The 24,090-nt window shown below is 35.1% G+C and overlaps 1 protein-coding gene across 1 annotated transcript in view; it reads left to right on the top strand.

The window, feature by feature from the left end:
* Window positions 1-24,090, top strand: part of LOC106469621 (G patch domain-containing protein 8-like) — a gene marked incomplete at its 3' end in the record, with an annotated part of 66,157 nt that overhangs the window by 17,052 nt on the left and 25,015 nt on the right. The window contains exons 2-3 of the mRNA XM_013930122.1: window positions 3,391-3,465; window positions 7,052-7,124. Coding sequence (XP_013785576.1) covers window positions 3,391-3,465; window positions 7,052-7,124 — 148 coding nt within the window. The remainder of the gene's footprint in view (window positions 1-3,390; window positions 3,466-7,051; window positions 7,125-24,090) is intronic.

The following is a 24,090-nucleotide window of genomic DNA, read 5'->3' as shown; positions in this document are numbered from 1 at the left end:
ACTGAAAATGTATTTCCAACAGGTACTTACCTCCCTCACACTTCTCAAGTGCTCACACCTTCTGCCAAACTTCAAAGTGAATGTTTGGTAGAGGAGTGTAAAGAGAGTCACATGCATCATGTGAGCATATTATGCTACTATTGGTTAAGAAATGATGCATGATGATTTGCATGAGACACATGTTGGAATATAGTAATTCCATGAGTATAGGAAAGTTTGCATATAGAGGGCAGCACCAAACGAGTATAGCTAATCTTGTAATTACCAATCAGAAATACATTTTCAGTGTAAGAAAATTATAACTTTGTAGAGGCCAGTTTTATATTCTTAGACATGGTAGCATGTGTGCCGCACCATTGCAACTTCTGTAATGTTAGCTAGCACAGCTAGAAGGTCAATATAATAAAAATAATAAATATATATAAATGTATAATGTTATGACATTTATGCTATTTAAACTAAACATTTCTGTTTTCATGTTATAATTTGTAGTCATTCTAGAATGAAAAAAGCATAATTTATATTTATTTCCTAATTTTTTTATGGTGGTTACAAGATGGATCAAACCTACCGAACATGTACAGAGATTTGATTATGAAAATAACATATAAAATGTAAAGTTTTCTTAAAAAATGTTTGATAATTATCTGGACTTTATAAAGATTTTGCATGTGAAATTTGAAAATTTTCTGTTTCATGAAAGTATTTTTGATCTTAAAATCAAAATTACTAAGCATTTTGGATAGTCAACATGCAAAAAGAAAAAAGGCATGTGAAAAACATTACTTAAAAAATCTTAAAACTCAATAAAAAAATCTGATATCTTGTAATGTTTACTGATAATCTGCAAAATTTAGTGAAGATATACTTATTAACTTAAAAGTTAAATCATGAAAACTATAAAAAGCACAAAATGGTTATGACATCAGTTCCAGGGACTGAGCCCTTGCTGAAAGAACTAAACAGGACTCAGCAGAGGAGGGTGCACCTAGTGCAAATCACAGGAGAAAGTGCCCTTGGGATGCCTGGGCTCAAGCAGATATTTTCCGCACATACGATACCGAAAACTCCTCGTCCTCCTTTCTTTCTCAAAAATTAGTATTTATTTGCTGATGCTGCATTTTGGTGAGTCTTGCAACAGGAAAAAAATAATATATATGATTGGAGGGGGGTAAGTACCAGGGCCAGGGATTTCTCTCCCAGACCCTGCTCTTAATAAATGTTATAACCAATAGAAAGAGCACATTCCAAGCTACGGAAATCTGTCAGTCATTTATAATTGGCTTGAAGGAGAAACTTGTAATTTGACAGGAGATGGTGAAATCTATTGAGTAAGTTGTAGCTTTGAATAAAAATGGGGTTGCTTTTTAATCCACATATAGCTCTGTTACAAAGCCAGTTAAATTACAGTAGCTTTATATGTACCAGTACATTAATATGATAATTTTTTATTTTCTGAAATACATCTTTCAAATTACAAAATACTTATTTGCCTTCCCCCCACGACTTGAGGGAATAAACAAAGTTTGAGGTATAGCAAATACAACGTGCAAGTACAAATCAATTTCATAATATTGTAAGTTGTAGAAATTATTGTTTTTCAATAGATTTTTTATTTATTGTGTCAAATTTTAAAAAAATAACTAGAAATTAAGAATTTATGAATAAATAGTTTTAAAATTTTATGTGCTCATATGCACTTACTTTGTACACTTTTATCGCTAATTTCTGACCACCCCAGGAGGATAACTAACATCCAAACACCTGCCCAGTTTATTAGATCAACTTGGACTTTGTACAAAGCCATATATTTAAACATTTTCTCACACTTTTATTACTTTAAACAATTCTCATTATAATCACTGTACTATAAACAAGCCGATAAATCCTCTACAACTGTGCTCTTGAAGCTGGTATTTTGATAAACTGTGTATGAAAGTTCTGGTGATGGTACTGCACAAGTGTTTTTGCAATCAACAGTGTTATATTACAGTGTCACATAAACAGTCAAATGGCAGGATGAATCATTGCTTTATATTTTGCAGGAAATATTTAAATAAATTCTCAATCTTCACTTCTATATATCATGTAACCCATGTTTGCTCCAAATTGCCCACTTGAATATTATTTCCATCAGTATTTCAGCTTCTGAATTTTAATATCAATTACAAAACTATAGTATCGTTATTGCTGAGACATAATCTAATCTTATAGCTTACAGTTGTCTTGGTTTACAAGTATATAAACCAGAAAATCAAACCCATATACCTCACCCTACTATCATGTACTGTCTTTCAAGAAATGTGAATAATTTTCTCTGATGTTTACTATTACATTTCTCATAACTAACAGAAATAGAAGTGTTTAATTTACCAAATTACACATAATGCTGGCTTCTTTTATGACAGCTTTTAAATTATACTTTGTTTATGTTATGATTTGAAACAAATATTAACAACAACCATATTAAAAATTAGGTTTAACTTTTTACACAAGTGCCAAAAAGTACAAGACCCACATGTAAGTATTAAATTCCTTGTTTTGTATGTATATTTTTTACTTATTGTTACAAAAATAACTAGAATAAAAAATTAGAAACATGTTAGGTTATATAAAAAAAATAAGTTAAAAAGAAAATTAGATAAAAAACATTTCCCAGCAAGGTACGCACATGAGTTACATAATACAATATTTTTGTTTACCAAAACTTGTGCTATTCACTCACCGGGTGATTTTTCATTTTGTTATACAGGCTTAGTAGTTAGACATGATTCAAAGAAAAAGTAAAATTAAAAGAAAACAGTTGTAAACTGTTGCGAGTTTGAGGGTGTTAAGATAAATAATTGTTTTTTGTGTTACAGTCTTTAGTCATTCTTGAAAGGATTTAATTAATTTAGTATTTCTTGTGGTGATTAAAAGGTTGGCCAAATCAACTGAATCTTATAATATAAGGGTAGAGAAAATAATAGGTAAAACACAATTTTACTGAACATTTTTTGTATTAATTTAAGAGGTTTTATAGGTTCTTTAAATGAAATATAAAACTGTAAGATGTAAAAAGTTTTTATCTTAATGAAAGGTAAATTCAGAGTCAAATCTTTAGTAGAAATATTTTATTAAAAATTCTGATTTTTTATGTACAACATACTTGTAACATTTATTAAAAGCTTACCAATTTCGTGAAGATACATTTAGTAAATTTGTAATTATAGAATTTATAGTAAGTATTAATTCTCCAGGCTTGGTCTAGTGGACTGATCCTGTGCATTTAGTGTTAAAGTCTATAAGGTTTATAATCTCAAAGAGCTAACTTAAGTTTTTTAATTTATTTATAGGAATAAGTAAAATTATTGAACTTTTCTTTAATTACTTGAAAATTATTTTCTACAGGGCAAGAACATAGATAGTTATGATGATGGATTACTTGAACTGGAACAGTCATCCATGTCTCAACCTATTTCAGAGGTAGGCCTGGCCTAGTTTAAGCCTAGCTTAGGAAATCATACAGGTAATGATTCTAATTGACTGAAAGGAATCTTTATCAGTTGTGTATTAATATACAATTAGGCTTGTAGTTGGTGTCTTACAGTGGTATTAAGCTGTACTACATGCTTTGTGTGTGTGGCAGCATGGCTCAGTGGCTTTGCTATTTGGACTTGTAGTCAGGTGGTTGTAAATTTGAGGCTAACTTGCATCATGCTGTTGTGTCCTTGAGCAAGACACTTTACCCCACTTGTTCCAGTCTGACGGGTATCTAGCTGTTAGCTGGAAGTTAACTTGTGATGGACTGACATTCCATCCAGGCGAGAATTTGTCACCATTCTCATCTGCTTGTGCCATTGGAACCTGAGTTTGAAAGCACTATCCTTATGTACCTTGTAAAGACATGGCAAGGATTTAAATTTTTAACATCTCAACATGCACTGTATAGTGCATCAAATATTTGACATTCAATGAAAAGTTTAAAAAGTGGATTGTAATTAAGTAGTTTGACTCCTTTCATCCTTTCATGAATGCCAAACATCTTATGTTAAGAATCTACATTAGTATATATGAAGCATTTGTTATTTTATTTGGTTTCTATAGCATAATAAAAAAGTAAAGAGTTAATATTGTGCTATAAGCTGATGTACCTGCCTGCATATGCATAATTAATCAAGAGAATGTAAATTTTATTTGAAAAATTTAATTATTGAAAATTAAGATTTGTACTCTTTCAGTATATCTAGGTACCATGAAGCATTTTCTGTTTATTTCTACTATATTTTTTTTTTTTAACCTGACTACACATTTTTGGTTATCTTTTTTTGTTTATTAATTTGTTTTTTGCTTTAAACTTTCAAAGTATGTTCCCACTTGTTGGGAAAATGGAACTTACCTAATATCTGTCCTATGTATTTAATTGATAAGTTTATTATAGCTAGAGTACTTACTGTAAAAAGAGAATTTGATGCCATTGATTAACATAACTATAATTTTGGATGCATTGTTTTTAGATTTGAGATTTTTGTGGTTAAACTGTCCAATGTATAGTTAGTGAAAAGAGAAATGATGAAAACCACATATAATGTGTTAAGATAGTCAGAAAAATTAAAGATGAATGATTAGTAATTACTTTTTGTGTGTTGACCTATTCGTTATAAAAAACATAACTTGAAATTGTGTAAATTTAGATAAATAAATATACTTCACATTTTTTGTCAAGTAGTTTTCTAGTTCATTTATACATTACTAACACACATGACAGTTTTGAAGGAATCACACTACTACATCAAAATGCAAAGAAGACAAAATTACATTAAAATGGAAAAGTTTAAAATAATACACTAGCATATATTTAATTTGACTTTGGTTTTCACTGTTTGCAAAAGCTCAGTCTGCACTATAACACTAGCAGTCAAATCCCATTATTTGCTTAGGCAAGAGTAGCCTGAAAGTTAGCAGTACTCTTTTGTTTAGCAGCATTCTCTTAGTCTATCAGTTCAAAATTAGTTTACTATATGTTTATAGCCCTTTATGTGACTTTACGTGAAAATACTAAAGCATTAAAAAAAAGTGCTTTTATAAATTATTATAGGAGTATGAAAGGCTTAATTTATTAGAAGCACAAATTAAGTTTCAGATAATATTTGATTTAGTATTGTTGGTATTATTACATTTGTGGTATCCCTATCAATGGTCATCCTGACACAAATGATATTAGAATACACTTGAATTCTTTATCTAAAATAATAAATCTCAAACTTCATTCACATAAACAACACACTCAGTTCCACACTACTTAGCTATATATATATGAAAATTAGCTAGAAACGCAAACTTTAAAAATTTTGTTGTACCGTATTTGTTAATCTTATAAAAAATGAATTGATCACGGTTATGTATCAATAAATATTTTTATTAAACAAAAACAAAACTCTACATTGTACCATAGGTTTCTTTTGTTCACTTTAAGTCTACACTACTCAAAAATAAAATTGTGATTTTCCCTTTCTTCACACTTTGTAAAACTTTAAATAATTATCGTACAATTGGCTGTAATTTTTTAAGAAATACATATTTCTTACTGTCTGTTTTTATTAAACCAAAACCCAACAGAAATTTTAATAATTAAAAAAACTTAATTATTCCTTAATTAGTCACAAGAGTTATTGACCATGGCTTGAAACAAGTAATCTCAAAACAATCTGTACTTCTCAACAAGCTCACATCAAATGATTGATTACTTTTTTGAAGTTTCATCATTTTACCTTGCTTTTCTTTTGTAAAAAAAAAAGTTGTACCATTGTAGGTCCATTATTTTTCTCTCTTTTAACTGGCAGTGTAAAACTTGTATAAACAATACCTATCATAAATATTGACACGCAAAAATACTACACTGTTGAATTATACTCTAATCTGTTTTTTTCTTCATATCATTTTTACTCTTCTATGGTCATATATGCAGCAGCTTTAGTGTGTGTGTTTTTTCATAGAAGCAAGTTGAAATTGTTTTGCTAATATGCACAAGTAGAGATGCTGACCATTTGGAGTGTGTGTTTCTTGTATCAAAAACACTGTATACAAGTACTAGATACATTTGTTAACTTTCCTAAGGTTTCCCATATAATTCTGAACACTATGGTGCTAGTGTTAAATTTGTTAGTCAAGAAATGAATCATTTGATTTTTTTAAAACTTTTGCAAGTTGAGTCTATGGTAGGAATTTCAACTTATATTTTCATATTTTTAGCCCTCTTTCCACTTCCTGTTTAATTGCAAATATATTTGTGTGTTATATTTGCAATTAAACAGAATGTGGAAAAAAGATAAAAAAATTATCTTTCTAATTAACCTTACATGATTGAATTGTCCAGAATTTACATCATGTTATTCTCTTTTAATTTGTTTGTAGTGGCAAATTGACAGCATTTTGAGAATTTGTTCTTCAATAAAAATTTCAAAGCTAAATTACAAGAAAAACAAATAGCTTACTTTAAAAATACTAAAATTGATTGATCGCATTAGCATCATTTTAGTGTCAGAGGTGTTATGATGGCTTTAGTTTTATATTTAAGAAAAATGTATATGTAAAATGATGCTTTTGTTTAAAAACAAGTACTTCGCATTTTTCTTGGTTAAATCTAACTTATGAGTACAAAATATTTGTAGTTTATGTTTTTGGCATAAGTGTTTGGTCATTTATGTGTGAACACTTAGGCAGATGCTTTATGAGAAACTGAATTTGAAAAAGGTGTCAGGAATGGAGATATTATTCTTTTTCGGTAGTTAAAAGACACATACACAACTCTTGTTGCATTGAAAGTTTTGGTGCACAGATGGTTATCAATCATGTTTGTTAGTTTAAGGTAAAGGTTGATGTACATGTACTTTAAAGATCAAAATAATTTATTTTTACCAGAAATACAACAAATCTTGCTACGGAGTAGCATATTTTTGAACCTGTAAACTACAACTTGATGGGGGGGTGGTGAAATATAGTGTTAAATAATCTGCTTAGAAGACTGTTTCTACTCTGGGGTTTTGTTTGGGTTTCCACCTCTTTGCATTAGGATAATCTGGGGTACCGACTACTGCAGAAACATGGGTGGAAGACAGGACAAGGCTTAGGAAGAGCTCTACAAGGTAAGACATTGTTTTTTCTATTAAAACTTTTCAATATCAACTGGATGGTCAAAGCATTCCAAGATTCATTGTCTCTAAGATTCGTTACTGACATGTCTCTATGCAAACTCTCTCTAGATTCTATTTGAAGAGAATTTGTTTTGTATAGATATTAGGTGGCAGAGTAGTTTGAAAAGTGAAGTACTTTTATTTCTTCCACAAGTTACTTCTGCGTGTGATACGTAAATCACAATATGTGTACAAATAATTATTAGCTGTTGTTCTTATTCTGAAGATTTACATCCACAGAAATCAAGGTCTGTATTATTTATAGGAAACACATGCATTCTAGGTGTCAGTGATACATCTTCTGATATGTAAAATTTAATATTAAGCTTTGAATAAAATGGTAAAGCTATATTATTTTTATCACTGTCAGTAATTTTTGAAATTCTGTTTTTTAAATTACAAATATACTAAATTTACAATTTTTTTTAAGCATACAACCAAGTGCTCAAACTGTTAAGTTATAAAAATGTGCATATAATAAAATAATGATAAAAAGTTATAGCTCATATTTAGTGCTTATATTAGTAATCTTTTTTTTCTGGCTTGCTTTTTATCTGAATTGCAAAAACTTACTTAAAAGTAATAAAAAGTCTTGAATATGTTATATTAAAACAGTTTTGGATATGCAAATCAACAAATCATGTGACAACCACAACAAATATAAAGTTATGGTAGAATGTTATGTATCAGAACTACATTTTGACAATGTTTGGTGTTTTGTTGGTAGTGTTATTCCACCAAAAATTGGTCGCTTTTGGAAAGGATATATAAGAGCCCTTTCCATCACAAAATGTTCATATACAGTTATAATTATGTGTTCAGATCATTGAAAAACAAAGGAATATTAATCAACTTGGGGCACCAGGACCATCCAGACCCTCAGCAAGTCATAGCCCAGATGTGGTAAACAAAGTGCAGCACCTTTTAGAAGGTGAAAATCCATAGACACAAAGGTCAGTGGCAGAAAGCTATCCATGTGACCAAGGCAACACTACACAATATAATCAAGAAGGAACAGTCTGGAAAAGCAACGTATACATGCAAGTTTGTTTCATGACATATTTATTCAACTGTCACATGCCTTAAAGCAAAGTATCTGGAGAATGAAAGAGGTATTTGTGCTATTCCATACAAAGCCATATTGGTCAAGTTGCTAGATCTAGCACTTATCATTTTCTGTGTAATTGGACTTTTAAATCAGACACTGGGAAACCAGATGGTTAATAGAAAGTATGCAGTGAGGAAGGGTATATGTTGAACATGGCATTCTTATGCTGGAGTCTTTTAAAAATGGGAATTAAGATGCAGGGTTATTGTTGAGATAGATAGTGTTCAGATAGGGCATGACTTGATGCGCTGTAACAACATGTTGAGGTTCTAAAATAATTTTTATATGAAGTACTCAACCTCTTTATTATTAGTTACTATAAAAAACAGGTACTGCAGGTTCTTTTTCACATTCCTCTTAACCCTCTTGCCACGGGCATGTTTTTCTGCGCATATCATGAGGTTTTAGTGAGTTGAGTTCAAAATTTAGTTAAATTACTTTTTCTGATACAATATCTTACCACCCTTCACAGAATAGCTTTTCACCACTTGTACTGCCCTCTATATATGTACACATTTTTACTTGCCTCTACCCCTTATACTCCCACCTACCTTCATGTACTTTAACGTGAGGCAGCTGTGCAATAGCATGCAAATGAGCATGTGACAGACCCTCTACCAACAGGATTGCGATACAACTCCTAGCACAATTGCTTCCCTCTATACAGCTTAGCCCAACTTAATTGTTCCCCTGAGAGGTTTTCAGTGGTGGTTCATGCCATGTTTATTTTTCATGTTTGCACAATTTTCCTCTTCCATTTTTTCCATACTCACTTGGCTCCTCTGTTGTTGGTATATTTTGGGTCATACACCCTTTTATTCTGTGTACGTTTATCTCCAACCTCCTTACGGGACTTGCACATGGCTCCCTTTTTAAGGCAAGATGGCTTTGGGGGTCTTCCTGACTCATTGGAGACCAGAGTGGACTCTGCATGTTTGCACACCTCCCTTTTCTTATTGGCTTCTCATATATATCTACTTCATTCTGCACCTGTTCCCATGTCTCATCCCCCCACCTTTCTCTCCTTTAACAGTGCGTGCTCCATGGGTCTCTGAGGTTCACTGTCAGTTTGTTCATTGACGGCTTCAGCAGCCTTAGCGATCCTATTGACTGTGTGGTGGGTACAGGTCAGGTGGGGACCAGGGTTTTGCACTTTCCCACTGTTTGATAGTTCTTCACCACTGAGCCTCGAGTTCTGCAGGTTTTACGAAGGATTCATTCTTTGTTTCTGCTCCCCTCCTCCTCTCATCCTATATCCTTTCCCACTTCTTGGGATCCCATTTCTAGCCAGCATCTTTCCGAGGTAGTTCTGGATCTTCTTCACTTGAGTACTATAGAGTAGGGAAATTCTTTTCAGTGAAATTTCTATTCCTGTTTGTTCATAGTCCCCAGGAAAACCAGGGACTGGCACCCTGTCATTGATCTCTCTACCTTGAACTGCTTCCTAGATCGTTCTAGATTCACTATGGAGTTCTACCTATCTCTTCAATGTGCTTTCATTGCTGATCTTTGGATGATGAAGTTTAGATATCTTGGATGCTTACTTCCACATTCCCATATCCCCAGTATCCAGGTTTTTCTTCTTTTTCCATCATAGTTGTATATACCATTTCTGGTCTATTCCATTTGGGTTAACTTTAGATCCCTACATTTTTGTAGGGTTGTTAAGGCATTTGACTGTTTTTTACATTCCAGAGGCCTTTATTTCCACCATTATATGGATTACTGGCTGCTTCTAATTCTTTTGCATGCTACCTCTTCACTTCACTTTATTCAAGAAGTTGTATGGGTAGGTTGGCTGGTCATGGTGGAGAAGTCATTTGTCTCCCATACTCAATACCTTATTCATTGCAGTGTATTTTTAAATTCCTGTCTCAGCTGAGCCCACCTTTTTCCCCTTTGTTTGAAATCTATGGAGCTTCTGGTTTTGACTGATTTACTCTCTTTCTCCAGTTGCATGAGAAGTTCTATCTCTTCTGGGGATGTGGGCTTCTTTGGAGGCCCAAATTCCCTTTGGTTGAGCCCACATGGGACCTCTTCAGTGAGCTTTACTAGATCAGTGGAACCTCATTTGGGATCCCTTGGAAACCCCTGTCTATCTCTCTCCTTCCCTTTATGTGGATTTCACCTGGTGGTTGGACAGAGACAACTCCACAGTTTGTGTACCTCGTTCTTCTCCTCATTTGAGGGTGCACTTTTTCATGGATGCTTTTCTTTCAGGTTGGGTTGCATATCTGGACATGCAGGAGTTTTCAAGATGTTGGTATATATACGAGTCATCTCTTCATATGAATCTCTTGGAAGTGCTTGCTGTTTGTGGGGTTTTGGTTCCATTTTGTCTGTTTCTCTGGAACCTGTTGGTTGTGTTCCACTCTGACAACTCAGTAGTTGTTTTGGCCTTCACCTGGTAAGGTGTGCTCGGTTGAGGTCCCTTTGTTTCCATACGTTGGACCTCCTGTTTTGGGTCCACAGCCATCAAATTTGCTTGTTGGCATATCATATACTGAGTGCCCTGAATTTGGTAAAGGTTCATTTATGATCCTCCGACAAGATTCTCCCCACTGAGTGGTCCCTCAACACTCAAGTGTTTGGCTGGCTGTTTTCCCAGTGGGATACTCCATTTTGCCATATTGCATTTGCCATCCAACTGAATTCCAGGTTAAGTGTCATCAACAGCTAACAGCAAATGCAAAGAAAACTCAGGTAAGTACTTTATTTATTGTTTTTTTATATATCTATTTATTATTATAAAAGTAGCTAAAATGTAAAAATTGGAAACTTTTTAGGTCAGAAGAAGTGAAATAAAAAATAATAAGTAGCTTGTGAGTAGCTCGTCCATTATGTAATTCAATAATCTAACATGAGCTGCACGTTCACCAAGTGACTTACAACTTAATTTATATGGCATGAATATCAGTTAGACAAACTTGAAATGACAATAAAATTTAAATACAAACAGGTGTACACTTTTATGAGTTTAAAGATATTTAGGATAAATAAATGTAGTTTCATGTTACAATTTGAAGTCATTCTAGAAAGAAAAAAGGTTATTTAGATTTTTTTTTGGTAGTTATGAGGTCGATCAATTTGACCAACCTTGTACAGAGTTAGGGTAGAGAAAATAACAAACAAAAAAGTTTTACTGAAAAAGTTTTTTGAAATTTATTTAGTGTGTTTTAGAGATTACAGAAATGAAATTTGAGATTTTGGCGACAAAGAAAAGTATTTATAATCTTGATGTGAAAATCAATTTGCACTAGAACTAGCCAAAAATAGACTATATATTCATGGACAATTCTTTAATAAAAATACTTCATTCAAAAATCAGATTTTTTGTGTACACAATACCTGTAATGTTTACTCAAAGTCGGCCAGCTTTTGTGAAGATACACATATTTTATCAAAGTTATATTATGGAAACTATAAAAAAATACAAAATGGTTATGAATCTAATCAATTCGACCAACCCCGTGGCAAGAGAGTTAATTTGTCCATTATGGTTCATATACAAAGGTGTATAAAAATAGCTTTCCCACAAGTCAATGCTCAATAAGATTTTCATTCAATATTATGATTCATCGTTTGGGTTGGTCATTGAGAGAGAAAATGTCACATGACTTGAATAAAGCTCCTGTCCTGTGTGTATTGTCAACCTATGATGTAATCATCATTAGACTATAGCCCTCCACCAGTAAGAAGTAATACATCTTCCATATGCAGTAATACTCATGAGCACTAGTATTTGAACAAAGGTTTATTCTCTTCTCAACACTGCTTTGTTAAGACATGGTTTTTTTAGTCTTTGATAACATTTTGGGTTTATTATTTTAAAAATTTTGTTATCGTTCATAGTGTAATCTTTCTTGTTGAATTTTTTTTATTGACAAAGATCAGTAGCAAAAGCCATTTATGTCTTCCTGGCAAGAGTATGCAACATATTCAAGAAGGATCTTATGTCTTTTGTACAAGTCACGTGTACATAAGTTGCTTTCATGACAAATCTGCTCAATCATTACATATATAAAACAGCTGTTGCCACATTTTAAACATCTCCACCTGATTTTAATATCCAATTATCTTAAATTTCATTTCTTTTTACTGTATACTGGTTTTTACCACTGGAAACTAGTACTGTCAAACTCAGTAATAGTATTCAGATGATGGAATACAAGTTTCAAAATTATATAGGTTTCATTAAGTTCTCTTTACTGTTATCATTGGACCAGCATAGCTCTTTGCACTATCAACAAAGAAGACCAATTTTTTAAAAAAAAATATTGGTTGTGTGGAACATCTGGAGTACACATTCATGTTTCCATTTTTCTGACATCTCCCAAGGTTTTGAAATTTCTCAATGGGATCCATCCAATATGTTAATGGTTGCTGTGAGCACTTTGATGATCAATGACATTAACCCTTCCACAATGGGTACCCTTTTACACGCTTTTCTATGCAAGTCAGTGTTACACTTAAAATTTAATTAAACACCCTTACTATCAGTGTACACGAATGTCATGAATATTATAATGTATGTTTTGATCCTAAGTTTTAACTCCTTTATTTCAAAATAAATTGTCACATAACCAATGAGCTATGAAAATTCTCTACTATGGCTCTCTGTACCACTAGCAATAAAATGTTAGTTAGGTAGACAATAAGACGCTTACATAACTTTTTGACTCATACATTTCAAAGTTCTCTGAATGAATACAGTTAAAACAATTGATTTTTTTTTTAACCTCTGAGAGGTGCCACAATCACCTTCAGCAGATTTGCTTGAGCTTTATAGCCTATATGTAGATGTTACACACATTTGTATAATCATTAGAAAGAGATAATTTTACTGTATAATCTAACTAGGGTTATTTTGAAATTGACGTGCAATTGTCACAGAATACATGTAACTGAGTGTAGTGTTGTTGGCTGCTTGATCGACTAAAGCACTTGCGGTTATTTCATACTTAAATATGTTATAGTTAGAGATACAGTTTAAATTGCACTTAAATTTTACTATTGCATTTTAGTTAATTATGTATTAGTTATGTTTTAAAATGCATAATTAAAGGGTATAAACATTTTTTAAATATACATCATAATTTGCATCTGTTTTCAAGGCTTATGATATTATGCACTGAATGAAAGTTTTGCATGTCTCCCAAAGAAACTGTAATATGCCTTGAGGGCACCATTGACTTATGTCATCATGAATAATAAGTGGTAAATGGCAAGAAAAGAAAATAGAACATTAAAAATTACTGTATGTGAAAAAGACTTGATATTATGAATTTAACAAAAGGAAAATCTTTGAAGATATTTTACAAAAAATGAAAAGGTATGTATTTTTTTTTTTCAATTTCCTAATTTGATTATTCTTTGCATTATATGTTGATGACGATAACTAGAGTTAGTCATATGGTAAAAAAATGGAAAAAAATATATAAACATTTACCTCAATTTCATTTTGGAGGTTCTTGAGGTTATGCAAATGAAATATGAAACTATAAGATAAAGAAAAGTATTTCCAAAACATACTTATCTTCTCTCACATACTATAGTTATTACTCGACTGCTGGGGTTTCTTTTCCTTTGCCCATCTAAGTATAGGTCTAATTTTTTTCTCACTTGCTCCAGTCTTTTATTCCTCACCTAATTGCCCTTGGCAAAATATATGTCTCGTGACACTCTCCACCTATGTCAATGTACCCACTATACTGTAACTGTATATAAGCACCTCATACAGATATCATCACTTTCTCTCAACAAAATGTTCACTAATGGGTTTCTCTGTACTATGACCATTGGAGATACTTTGAGCATTCTTTGTGTTACCTATTTCATTTTCATAAAAATCAAAAATTTGTTTTTTCATTTGGCAATATGATATATGGCATGAATCCTCAGATGACTGTTTCTGACACAGAGGCAGATCAGTCTCTTTTATCCCACCTCTGATATCTAGTATTCAACAGTGTGAGGTTGGAGTCACTCTCAGTTGAGGCTATCTATGACCTTATTCTTAGTGAGATGGAGACGTGTTTGGTCCAGTGGTGTTTCTCTAGGGGGCTCTAATGTTGCACTTGCGGGTGATCCTGGACATTCCGGAGAGAATTTAGATTCGCTTTTTCCAGCACCTTCCTTTAATCTGTCGGTTTCTCATGTTGGAAGAACATTCTTTAGCCTACCACTGCCAGGTGGATGCATATTTAAACTTTCAACTTTAAACCCGCTCCTGGAAATGTGGGGTTCCAGAACGGAGTGTGTAGTCATCCTGATTAGATCACAGTTTTCTATGATTCGTCTAACACTAGCTGTGGTGTTAAGATATTTATCAGTGGGTGCTCTATTTAGGGATGTGGATGAGCAAAGCTGATATTTTGGATGATTTTCTTCACATCTCAATTTGTCTGTCCATCTGTCATTTTCTTTATTTCTCCATGACAATCAGATTATTCAATTATGGGAATTCCCTTTGGGTAAGCTATGACATTTTCAGTCATAACATGAATGTATTCGCATAGAGGATGGATTTGTTGATTCTCCTCTTCTGCTACTAAATGAACAATTGACTTCTTGCTCTGTCTAAAGAATCAACCACAGCTGCAAACTCCCTTCTCCTTTGGGTCAGATGATCAAGTTCTCCAAGTCTGTCTTGACTCCCAACTCAGTATCTGCTTCACATGGAAGTTTTTTAACTCATTTGTAGGGCAGGCTCAGCAATCTCCTTTATGTCTTCAAAGCATGGAGCATCTGATTACCAAAACTCTCATACCTCCTCCTCTTATTGCAGGAAAGGTTCTATTTCTTTTGGGAACTCTGGTTTCACCCAAGTCCCTTGTTCCTTTTGTACATGCCTATGTACTTCTTCTCCTATTGGAAACTAGCAGGTGAATGTAATATGTCTAGAGATTTCCAGTTGTCTCTTATATCTTTCCTTCCATCTCTTCGCCTCTCTTTGACATCTTGGCTTGGTTGGTACCACATGACACTTGGCATAACTCTTCCCCCACATCAGTCAGACCTACATCTGTTCACTGATGCTTCTCTTTCTGTGAGGAGATTAGTTCTGAACACCTACACTCTTTCTGGCATATGGCTTTCAGGGGAGCACTCCTTTCATATTAACATCTTCAAACTGTTGCCATCATTTTCAGTCTCATCTTGAGACCTCTGCATTCTAGCTCTGGATTTTCTTTTTTAGACTTACAACCACTGCATTCAGTTTTCAGCCTCTTATGTCCCAGGCTTTGAGCATAGTGGTGGATTTAACTATTTTGCTTGGATCAGATTCTTCCAACAAAGTGTTCTTTTCATTCTCAGGTGTTTTAGTGGGTTTGTTCCCACTGTAGCAACCCTTGCTGATGTCTTTGCAATTCCCCTCTTCACCAAACTCCCTTTTTTCATCAGTCTCAGACTCTGATTCTCTGACATTAAATGCTCTAAGCCAGATTGGAGCAATATCTTTCTTTTTACCTGGCCTTTTAAGATAGGCTTAAGTGTGGCTTTGTCAACAACCTTCTCTCTCTTCCTTGGCCATTCTCCTTTTCTTTCTCTGATTCTTATGGATCTCTTCAAAGTTTTTCTCATCAGTCACCCTTCTCATGTGGTCTCTCTTTCAGACTGGAATCTTTGTTTCATTCTCATGGCTCCACATGTTTCCCATTTGAACCTTTTGTCACCTGTTTCATGTATCATTGTTCTATAAAGAAATATTTTCTTCTTTTTCTTGCTTGTGGGAGATGTCACTTTGACAATTTTGCCTTAGATGCCTCCCACACACTATCACAGGGATAGGTTAACTTTATTATTGGACTGCTCCTTTGTCTGCAAGACAGTTTGCCCAAAAGGGTGATCAGATATTTTCTCCAATCTTATTACTTTCCATTTCTTCTATATGCAAATGTTGCATTCCCTGCCATCTTCTCTCTCCTGTTCAGGCAGTTTAACATTATCTTGCTCATACTGTTCCCATATGTGGCAGCAGCCATTGTCTTTTCTTGCTGTGGAATTCTTTTTGTCACTTGTTGCCTTCCATTTTGACTGGTTGGGTTCATCAGCTCCACCAGCTTTTTTGTTCTTCCATGAGAGAGTATGCTTGTCGACCTTATAAGATAACTTCCCATTGGTTTTACCATCTCACAGCTTCTCTTACTCTCACTCTTTACATCTCTTGGAGGAAATTTGGCAGACAGGAGTATGGATGACTTCTGACACGTTTGTGTCTTATTACTTACATCTCATGGTAGGTTTGTCTTCCTCGAATTACCTTTCTCCAGCCTTTCCAAAGGTTAGTAGAATATCTATTAATTATTTTATTATTTCTTTTACGCCCCCTTTATCACAATTTTTTACTGTTGTATATGTAATAGAGGTGATTAAACAAATCAAATGACTAGTGATGCCTTAGAGAATACTTCTTTTTCCCATAATCTGTACCGAGAAGGGAAGTACAGAAAGTAATAAGCCCCTCTTTTCCTGCTTATTGCTTGCTACGTAGACGAGGTTTTCAACAACATTGCTTCTGCATGGTGTATATGTTTATATATAGTCTCTTCCAGGTGATACTTCACAAGAGAAAAAACTACATCACCACATCCATATTTGTGGTAACCCATTACATATTCTATTAGTATATGATCTTATGCAAAAGTTGATATGGTTCAGTGTAACTCAACTGGTAAAAGACTAAGTGGATATATTCCTTGATGGTAAGTAGGACTGAGTAGGACTTTATTCTAAATCTAGACATTCCTATTTGGCCAGCCAGATGGACCTTGTATTTTCCTTGGGGTACACATCTGAGATATTTTCTCACTTTACCTGATTATTATGGTATCTCACATATTTTTCCAATAAAGAGTGGCCTGACTTAATGCTCTAGACCCACTACACATAATGCTAAGATAATGTGAAATAATGGCCAGTTGAGTAATCTTACATTACATCCATCTATACAACAATTTAGCAAAAGGTTCTTCTCATATGGTACTTACCTCCGCTAACAAGATTAGCTATTCTCGTTCAGTGCTACTCTCTATATGTAAACTTTTCTAAACTTATGCCACATGCCTTCCGCTCCCTCCTGTTGGAATTACTGTTCCAACATGTCTCTCATGTAAATCATCATGCATCATCTATTAACCAATAGTAGCATGATATGCTCACGTGACTTATGTGACTCCCTCTGCACTCCTCTACCGAACCTTCACATCTTGTCTGGCAGCATTTGAGTTAAAACATACTCTTTTGTGTGACTAGTGCTCCCATTGTGACAAACAATTTTTTTTTTTCACACAAAGTGATTCCTTTTGACTTTATTTTATTTTATACCAGTTCATTCTTGTCACTATTTCTGCACTCGACTTTTGTGAACATTCTCTTGTGCTATTAATTCCAAAGTTCACGTTACCACTTTGGGGTGACATCAACAACCAGTGTTTTTTCTCAGGCCTCAGGTGCAGAAGATATAATAGTGGATATCTCTGCTTAGAGTACTACATAGGTCACCTTTTGTCCACTGGCATCAACCAGGCTCTTCCCATATTGGCTGATCTTGTTCAGAGTGACAAGGACTTTGATCTTCTTTTCCTGCCTCCTAAGTTTGCTCTTACTTTCCATTTACAGTCTGAAGAATCACCTAGGCCTAATTCGGTCTTTACTGATTTTGTGTCTCAGGTTTGTGATGTTTTGTCCCTTTCCCCTATTTCTTATTCTCCTCATTTTTCCTTGTTACAGGAACAAGCTTCCCAACCATTTTCTCCCCTGATATTCACATACATGCAGATCAATTTGTCTTGCAAATAAATGAGGGGATCAGCATTCTGCACCCCTCAAAACTTCTGATCTGTTTGCCCTTTCTTACCAGTGTGCAGACTATCCATTTTTCAATCAGCATTTGTTAGGTTTATTATTACCTAATTGGGGGTGGCTCCTGAATCTAATGTTAGTCTTACCCATGTCCAATATTCTTCCCTACATCTTTCCCTAACCAATCTGTAATGTTATCTTTTTTCCATACATCACCTATCAGAGGCTCTCCACAGGAATCTTGAGGGGTTGTCTGCAGATACCCTTACTCTCCCCCACTTCAGAATGCATTTCTTTTTCAGCTTTGTCATTACATATGTGTTTTCTTTGTTGTTGAGACCTTATAGGTCGGGACATAATTTTGGCTCGGGTGAATTTACCCTGAACATTTCTATGAGATTTAGGTCCTACACCTTTGATACAGACCCAGAAACTATCGATCCTTGGGTGACATCTGTCCACCATCAATCAACCTTTGTGACCTTTGTAGCCTATTTATCTTGGACAGAGCCTCATATGTCACCTATTCCCCTTTTCCCGTCCTTCATCCTCCCAACCCTTACCTGTTCATGCTAATCAGGGTACTTCTTCTCATCCCATTGCCAACAGTACCAATGACTACCTTGTGGGTTTGGGTCTGGTGGGAGCTCAACTATTAATTTCTTCCTCGCTAGTGTCCCTTCTTAGACAATCAATGGGTAATATGGGTTCTATCAGAAGAATTTATCTAGTTTCCCCACCTATTGTTTACCCATACCCCATTTCCTTCCCTCCTCTTTGAGTTCCCTTGACCTACCAGCATCTGTCAGAAGTGGTTCAAGAATTGCTTTTCCAGCAGGTGATCAAACCAGTTCACCATCCTTTTGGTTTTTTTTATTCTCGTCTTTTTCTTGTCTTCAAGAAAACCAGAAAAACAAGAAATACTGCTCCATTGTATTTCCCAAGTTCACCATGTAGTCTTTTCTCACCATGAGATAGGCATTTTCTCCAGGGGGTTGTGGATGATGAAGATGGATGTCTCCAATGCTTACCTCTACATCCTGATAGCACATTGGTCTCAACCTTACCTTCAGTTTGTCCATCTTGGGGTAGCTTACCTATTTTTGGCACATTCCTTCAGACTTGCCTCCTTATATATTTTATCACATAGTCTGAGCTTTTGCACATCATCTCCATGTTCTGGGGATGCAATTTCATTATTACATGGATGACTGGCTCATTCCAAGCAGGAGTCTACCACTCATACTCACTAACTTTTCTGTGGAGGCTCGGGTGGGCTGGTTGATCAAATTGGAGAAGTCATTCCTTCAACCCATTCAGTATATAGCTGTGATTTGTCTTCTCCTTTATGTCTTTGTTCGATGGAACTTTTCATTCACCATGCCTTCTCGACTCAGTCTCTTACTGCTCACGAGGTTCTATTGCTTTTGGGAATGTGGTCCTCCATGACTGCACTGGTCCCTCTCAGTCATGCCCATATGAGATTCCTTCAGTGGGCACTTCAAGAACAATGGAACCTTGCTCTGGATCTTTTTTCCACCCCATTTCTTTTCCTTCTTCCCTGTAAGACAATCTGCATTGGTGGCTGGACAAAGCCCATATGTCGGTAAGTGTGGCACTTCGTCCCCCACGTCTGGATCTACATCTTTTCAGTGATGCATCTCTTCAGAGATTGGGGGCATGGGTCAATCACCAGGAAGCTTTGGCCCATTGCATATCAACATTCTCGAACTTCTAGCAGTACGTCTAGCATTGCATCACTTCTTACTTATTGTCCATCATTGTCTGGTGATGGTTCATTTAGACAATTTTATGCTGGTGGCACAAAACAACCAAGGAAGCACCTGTTCCCGAGATGTATATTTTCGGACATTGGACCTATTATACTGGTCTTACACACATCACATTTGCCTTATCACATGTCATATGCCGGATGATTTCAATCTCGTCGTGGATTGTCTGTTGTATCCTGACCAAATGTATCCAACAGAGTGGGCATGGGATCTTTGCCATCGATGGGTTTTTTTCCCAAATTGGATTCTTTTGCCACGGGCCTCAATACGAAGCTGCCTTTTTTGTGGTTACCCATATCGCATTCACAGGCTTTCGCAGCTAATGCCTTCAGCCAGGATTGGTCACACAAATATATTTAGGTGTACTCTCCCATCCGATTGATTCACCAGGTGATTTCTCTTGTCCACTCTTTGTCAAGTCCTCTTGATTGCTCCCTATTGGCCAGTGCAACCTTTGTTTCCAAGGCTACAACATCTGCTCCTATCACTGCCTGTCCCTCTTCAACTTTCTCCCTCCCTTCTTCGTCAACCTTGATCCCATTCTACATCCCAGTGCCATGTTCTTCATCTTCATGCCTGGCTTTTGTCTGGTCTTTCGCGAGACTGTCTGGTTTCATGCGTCGACGGAACCTCCTTGTTAGCTCAATACATATGGCCATCTTGTATGGACGTATACCAACACAAATGAAAATTATTCTGCTGTTAGTGTGCTAACAGGGGTTTTCTAGCTGACAAGCCTTCTGTGACTCATGTAGTAGAATTTCTCACCTGGCTCTTTTATTTCTCTTGTTCTTACCATGCTCATGTGTTCCTTCCAGATACATCGACCTCCCAGATGTACAGTCCTTCCAATTTGGGACATTAATGTGGTCCTCCATGCCCTTACTTTACTTCTGTTTGAATCACTTTCCTCATGTTCCTTGTTTCATCTGTCCCTTAAAACATATTTCCTCCTTCTCTTAGCCTGTAGACGTCAAAGGTTTAATTTGTATGCCATTGACGTTTTATGTACTTTTTATCACCCTACCTTTCTTCGCCTTTATATTGATCATTCCTCTTTCCCTAAGACCTCGGCAGCTCTGGAGGGTTGTTCATACTTTCCTTCTATATCCCATCTTTACCCTAGATGGGATATGGATAGGCTTCTGTATTTGGTCAGGGTCCTTCATTGTTATGTGGCACATACTGCTCCCTTTTGGGGTATGCACAACCAACTTTTTATCCCATGGCAATCCTCCTCTCTTTGTGATCTTTCACCTTCTACCCTTACTAATTGGGTCTGCCTTTTTGTTTGTTTGGCCTCCTTTTCCCTACCTTTTTCCTCTCATACCCTGTTCCAGGTTTCCTCCCATCAGATATACTATCTCGCTTTTTTTCTTTGCTTCTCTTCATCATCATCTGATGGAGGAGATTCTACAGTCTGGTATGTGTACCACCACCAGTTTGTTCATCTTCCACTATCTTCATCATGTCGCGCTTTCCTCTTTGTTGGGGTTTTGTCTACCACCTGTGACCATTCTTCATATTTCAGTGCAACTTTAACTGGTAAGTTTATTCATTCTTTCTTTCTTTCTGGGGCCTTTATATCTTTTTATCACATGGATTCCACTCTGTGGCTAGTGATTCTTGCCCAGGTATTATTTAATTCTAAGTCTGCGCTGTACAGCCATGTTGACTCACGATTTATTTTCCATGGCCTCGCATTCTCACCATCGAGATGAAATGTTCCACAAGATTGTTTGATGGTGAATAACCTCACGATATTTTGCTTCATAAAAAATGCTCGTCCTGGACCTTACCACTCATGGACTGCATGGGTAAAACAGAAGGAAATTATTGCCCATCCCTACTATTCTTCAAGTGAACAACTCGGTATGGTCTAGTTTTCAAAATTAGGTTTAGTGGTCACCCATTGCACAGTCTCTGGTGATGATGTTTCTCTGGACTCTCCACTGCATTGTCACCCTCCTTTCCTCGAGTGGAGCTTGGGAGTCCCTACCACTTTCCAGTACCAAGCTGTTGGGGTGATTGACCATGGAGGCACCCTCCTGAATGAGTTCCTCAAAGTAAGGGCTAGAATCATTCAGTCGACAATAGGGCGGTGGTGTTCTGCTGGTATAGATAAGACTTGGCCTTCAGAGGAATTGAGCCTTCACCTTGCTGGTTGATGTAGCCCCCCTGATACCATTTACACATCCATGGGAGTTGAGTTATCACCTTCCGTGATGACGAGGCCATGTAAATATTATTTACATAACCATGGGAGTTGAGTTGTCACCTTACTGAACCAATCACCAGAAGTCCTCACACAAGTTGATTCCATAAGATTGACATCCTTTCAATACCGAATGTCGATTCCCAGATTGATAGATCAGCGATGATTCTGTTGTCAAACCCTGAAATTGGTGCAGATCATAATCCATGATTCTTTGGTTTGAGGTGAAGACAGTATGATCCTCTTCCTACCCTCACGTGGATGTTGGTGCCCTGTGAACTTCTGTAATGTTATTCAGACATGGCTGAAAGGTTAATAAAATGAAAATAATATATATATATATAGATGTATAATGTTATGAGATTTAAGCTACTTAGAATATACATTTGTGGTTTGCTGTTCAAATTTGTAGTCATTCTAAAATGAAAATAGCGTAATTTAGATCTATTTCCTAATTTTTTATGGAGGTTTCAAGGTCGGTCAAATCGACCAAACCTGAACAGAAATAAGATAGAGAAAATAACAGATAAAATATAGTTTTCTTAAATAAACATTTTTATAATTATCTGGAAGTTATAGAGAATTTGCATGTGAAATTTGATAATTTTCTGATCTATAAACGTATTTTTAATGTTAAAATCAAAATTACTTTGCATGTTGGATAGTCAAGCTTCGACAAGAAAAAATGCATAAACAAATCATTAATTTTAAAAATCTTAAACTTAATTAAAAATTATGAAATTTTGTGTATGAAAGCTTTGTAATGTTTAGTGATATTTTGCAAAATTTGTGAAGATATGCTTACATTTTAAAACATTACAATATAACTGCTATATGGCTCTTGTGGTGGATGTAGGCTGAGTGGAATTCGTCCACCAAGACCCATAGTCAGAGTCAAATGCTAGTGCTTGTGGATATTAATGCATGTGGAGGATGTGTCTCTCTCCTATTGGTGTCATAGACTGGTGCAATACATTTTAATATGCATAGGGTGGGAGCTTCATACTTGTCTTGTGGAATGCACAAAAAGTTCTTCATAGCAGTGTGAATGAAGTAATTGCTCTGTTGTACAGAGGTAACTAGCTGAAAGACATTTTCAGTAAGGAAGATGTTAACTTTCAAGCATCTTGGGTTCCATTTGATATATAATTTTTTTTAAATGTGTCCTCGTATTATTGTTGTATGAACAAAAAACTTGTATTACAGCAGTGAAGCTGAGTTATGAGCAGTTTACATACAGAAGTAATGAGATTTCACAGGTGATATGTAAATAACAATCTAGAAAACAGATAAAAACATTTGAAATATTGGAATATTGATAACTACAGCAGAATATTGAATTGAATATACTTTGTAATAAATTAAAGCAAAATTGTTTAAATATGCATATGCCCTTGTTTTGAATTTGTAATACCCGTCAAATATCACTTAGAATTTACTCTTATGGAGAAATCTAAATGTTACCAAAAATAACTGGTGTTCCACCAAGCGCTGGCTGACCATTGAATGATGAAATGCTTAAGTAAGGAAATACTTTTTGTAACACACTCATTACTGGACCTGTATTTGAATAATGTTAAGTTAGGATAGATTCTGATAGAAAATTTGCATGCTGTCCTGTGATTAACATATAGCTTTTGTGTAGCATTTATATTCAATAGTTATGGAGCAAAGTTAGTAAGTTTGAGTGAATACTTCTGCTTCTTGTAAATCAAATGGTAACATCAAAACCTTTCTGAGGTCCTGGAAAATGGATAACTCAATTCGGGAAAATCCATAAAAGTCCTGAAATTTTAGTTTACTAAAATGTTTATTTTCTCTGCATTTATCATTGTAGTTTTTTTATCAGTGCAAAGTTTTTCATTACAAAAGGCATGGCTATTGATGATATATGTACTAGAAGTGAGATGGTTAAATTATTGTAACTTGGCTCATAGCCAGGAATTTGCCTTACTTTTTTTCATAAGAGGCCTAATCCTAGAGATTCACATGGACAAA

The sequence above is a fragment of the Limulus polyphemus genome, unplaced genomic scaffold (assembly GCF_000517525.1).
Source record: "Limulus polyphemus unplaced genomic scaffold, Limulus_polyphemus-2.1.2 Scaffold3575, whole genome shotgun sequence".
Classification (NCBI taxonomy): domain Eukaryota; kingdom Metazoa; phylum Arthropoda; class Merostomata; order Xiphosura; family Limulidae; genus Limulus; species Limulus polyphemus.
Note: the sequence above shows the minus strand (reverse complement) of the source record. Positions and strands in the feature narration are given on the sequence as shown.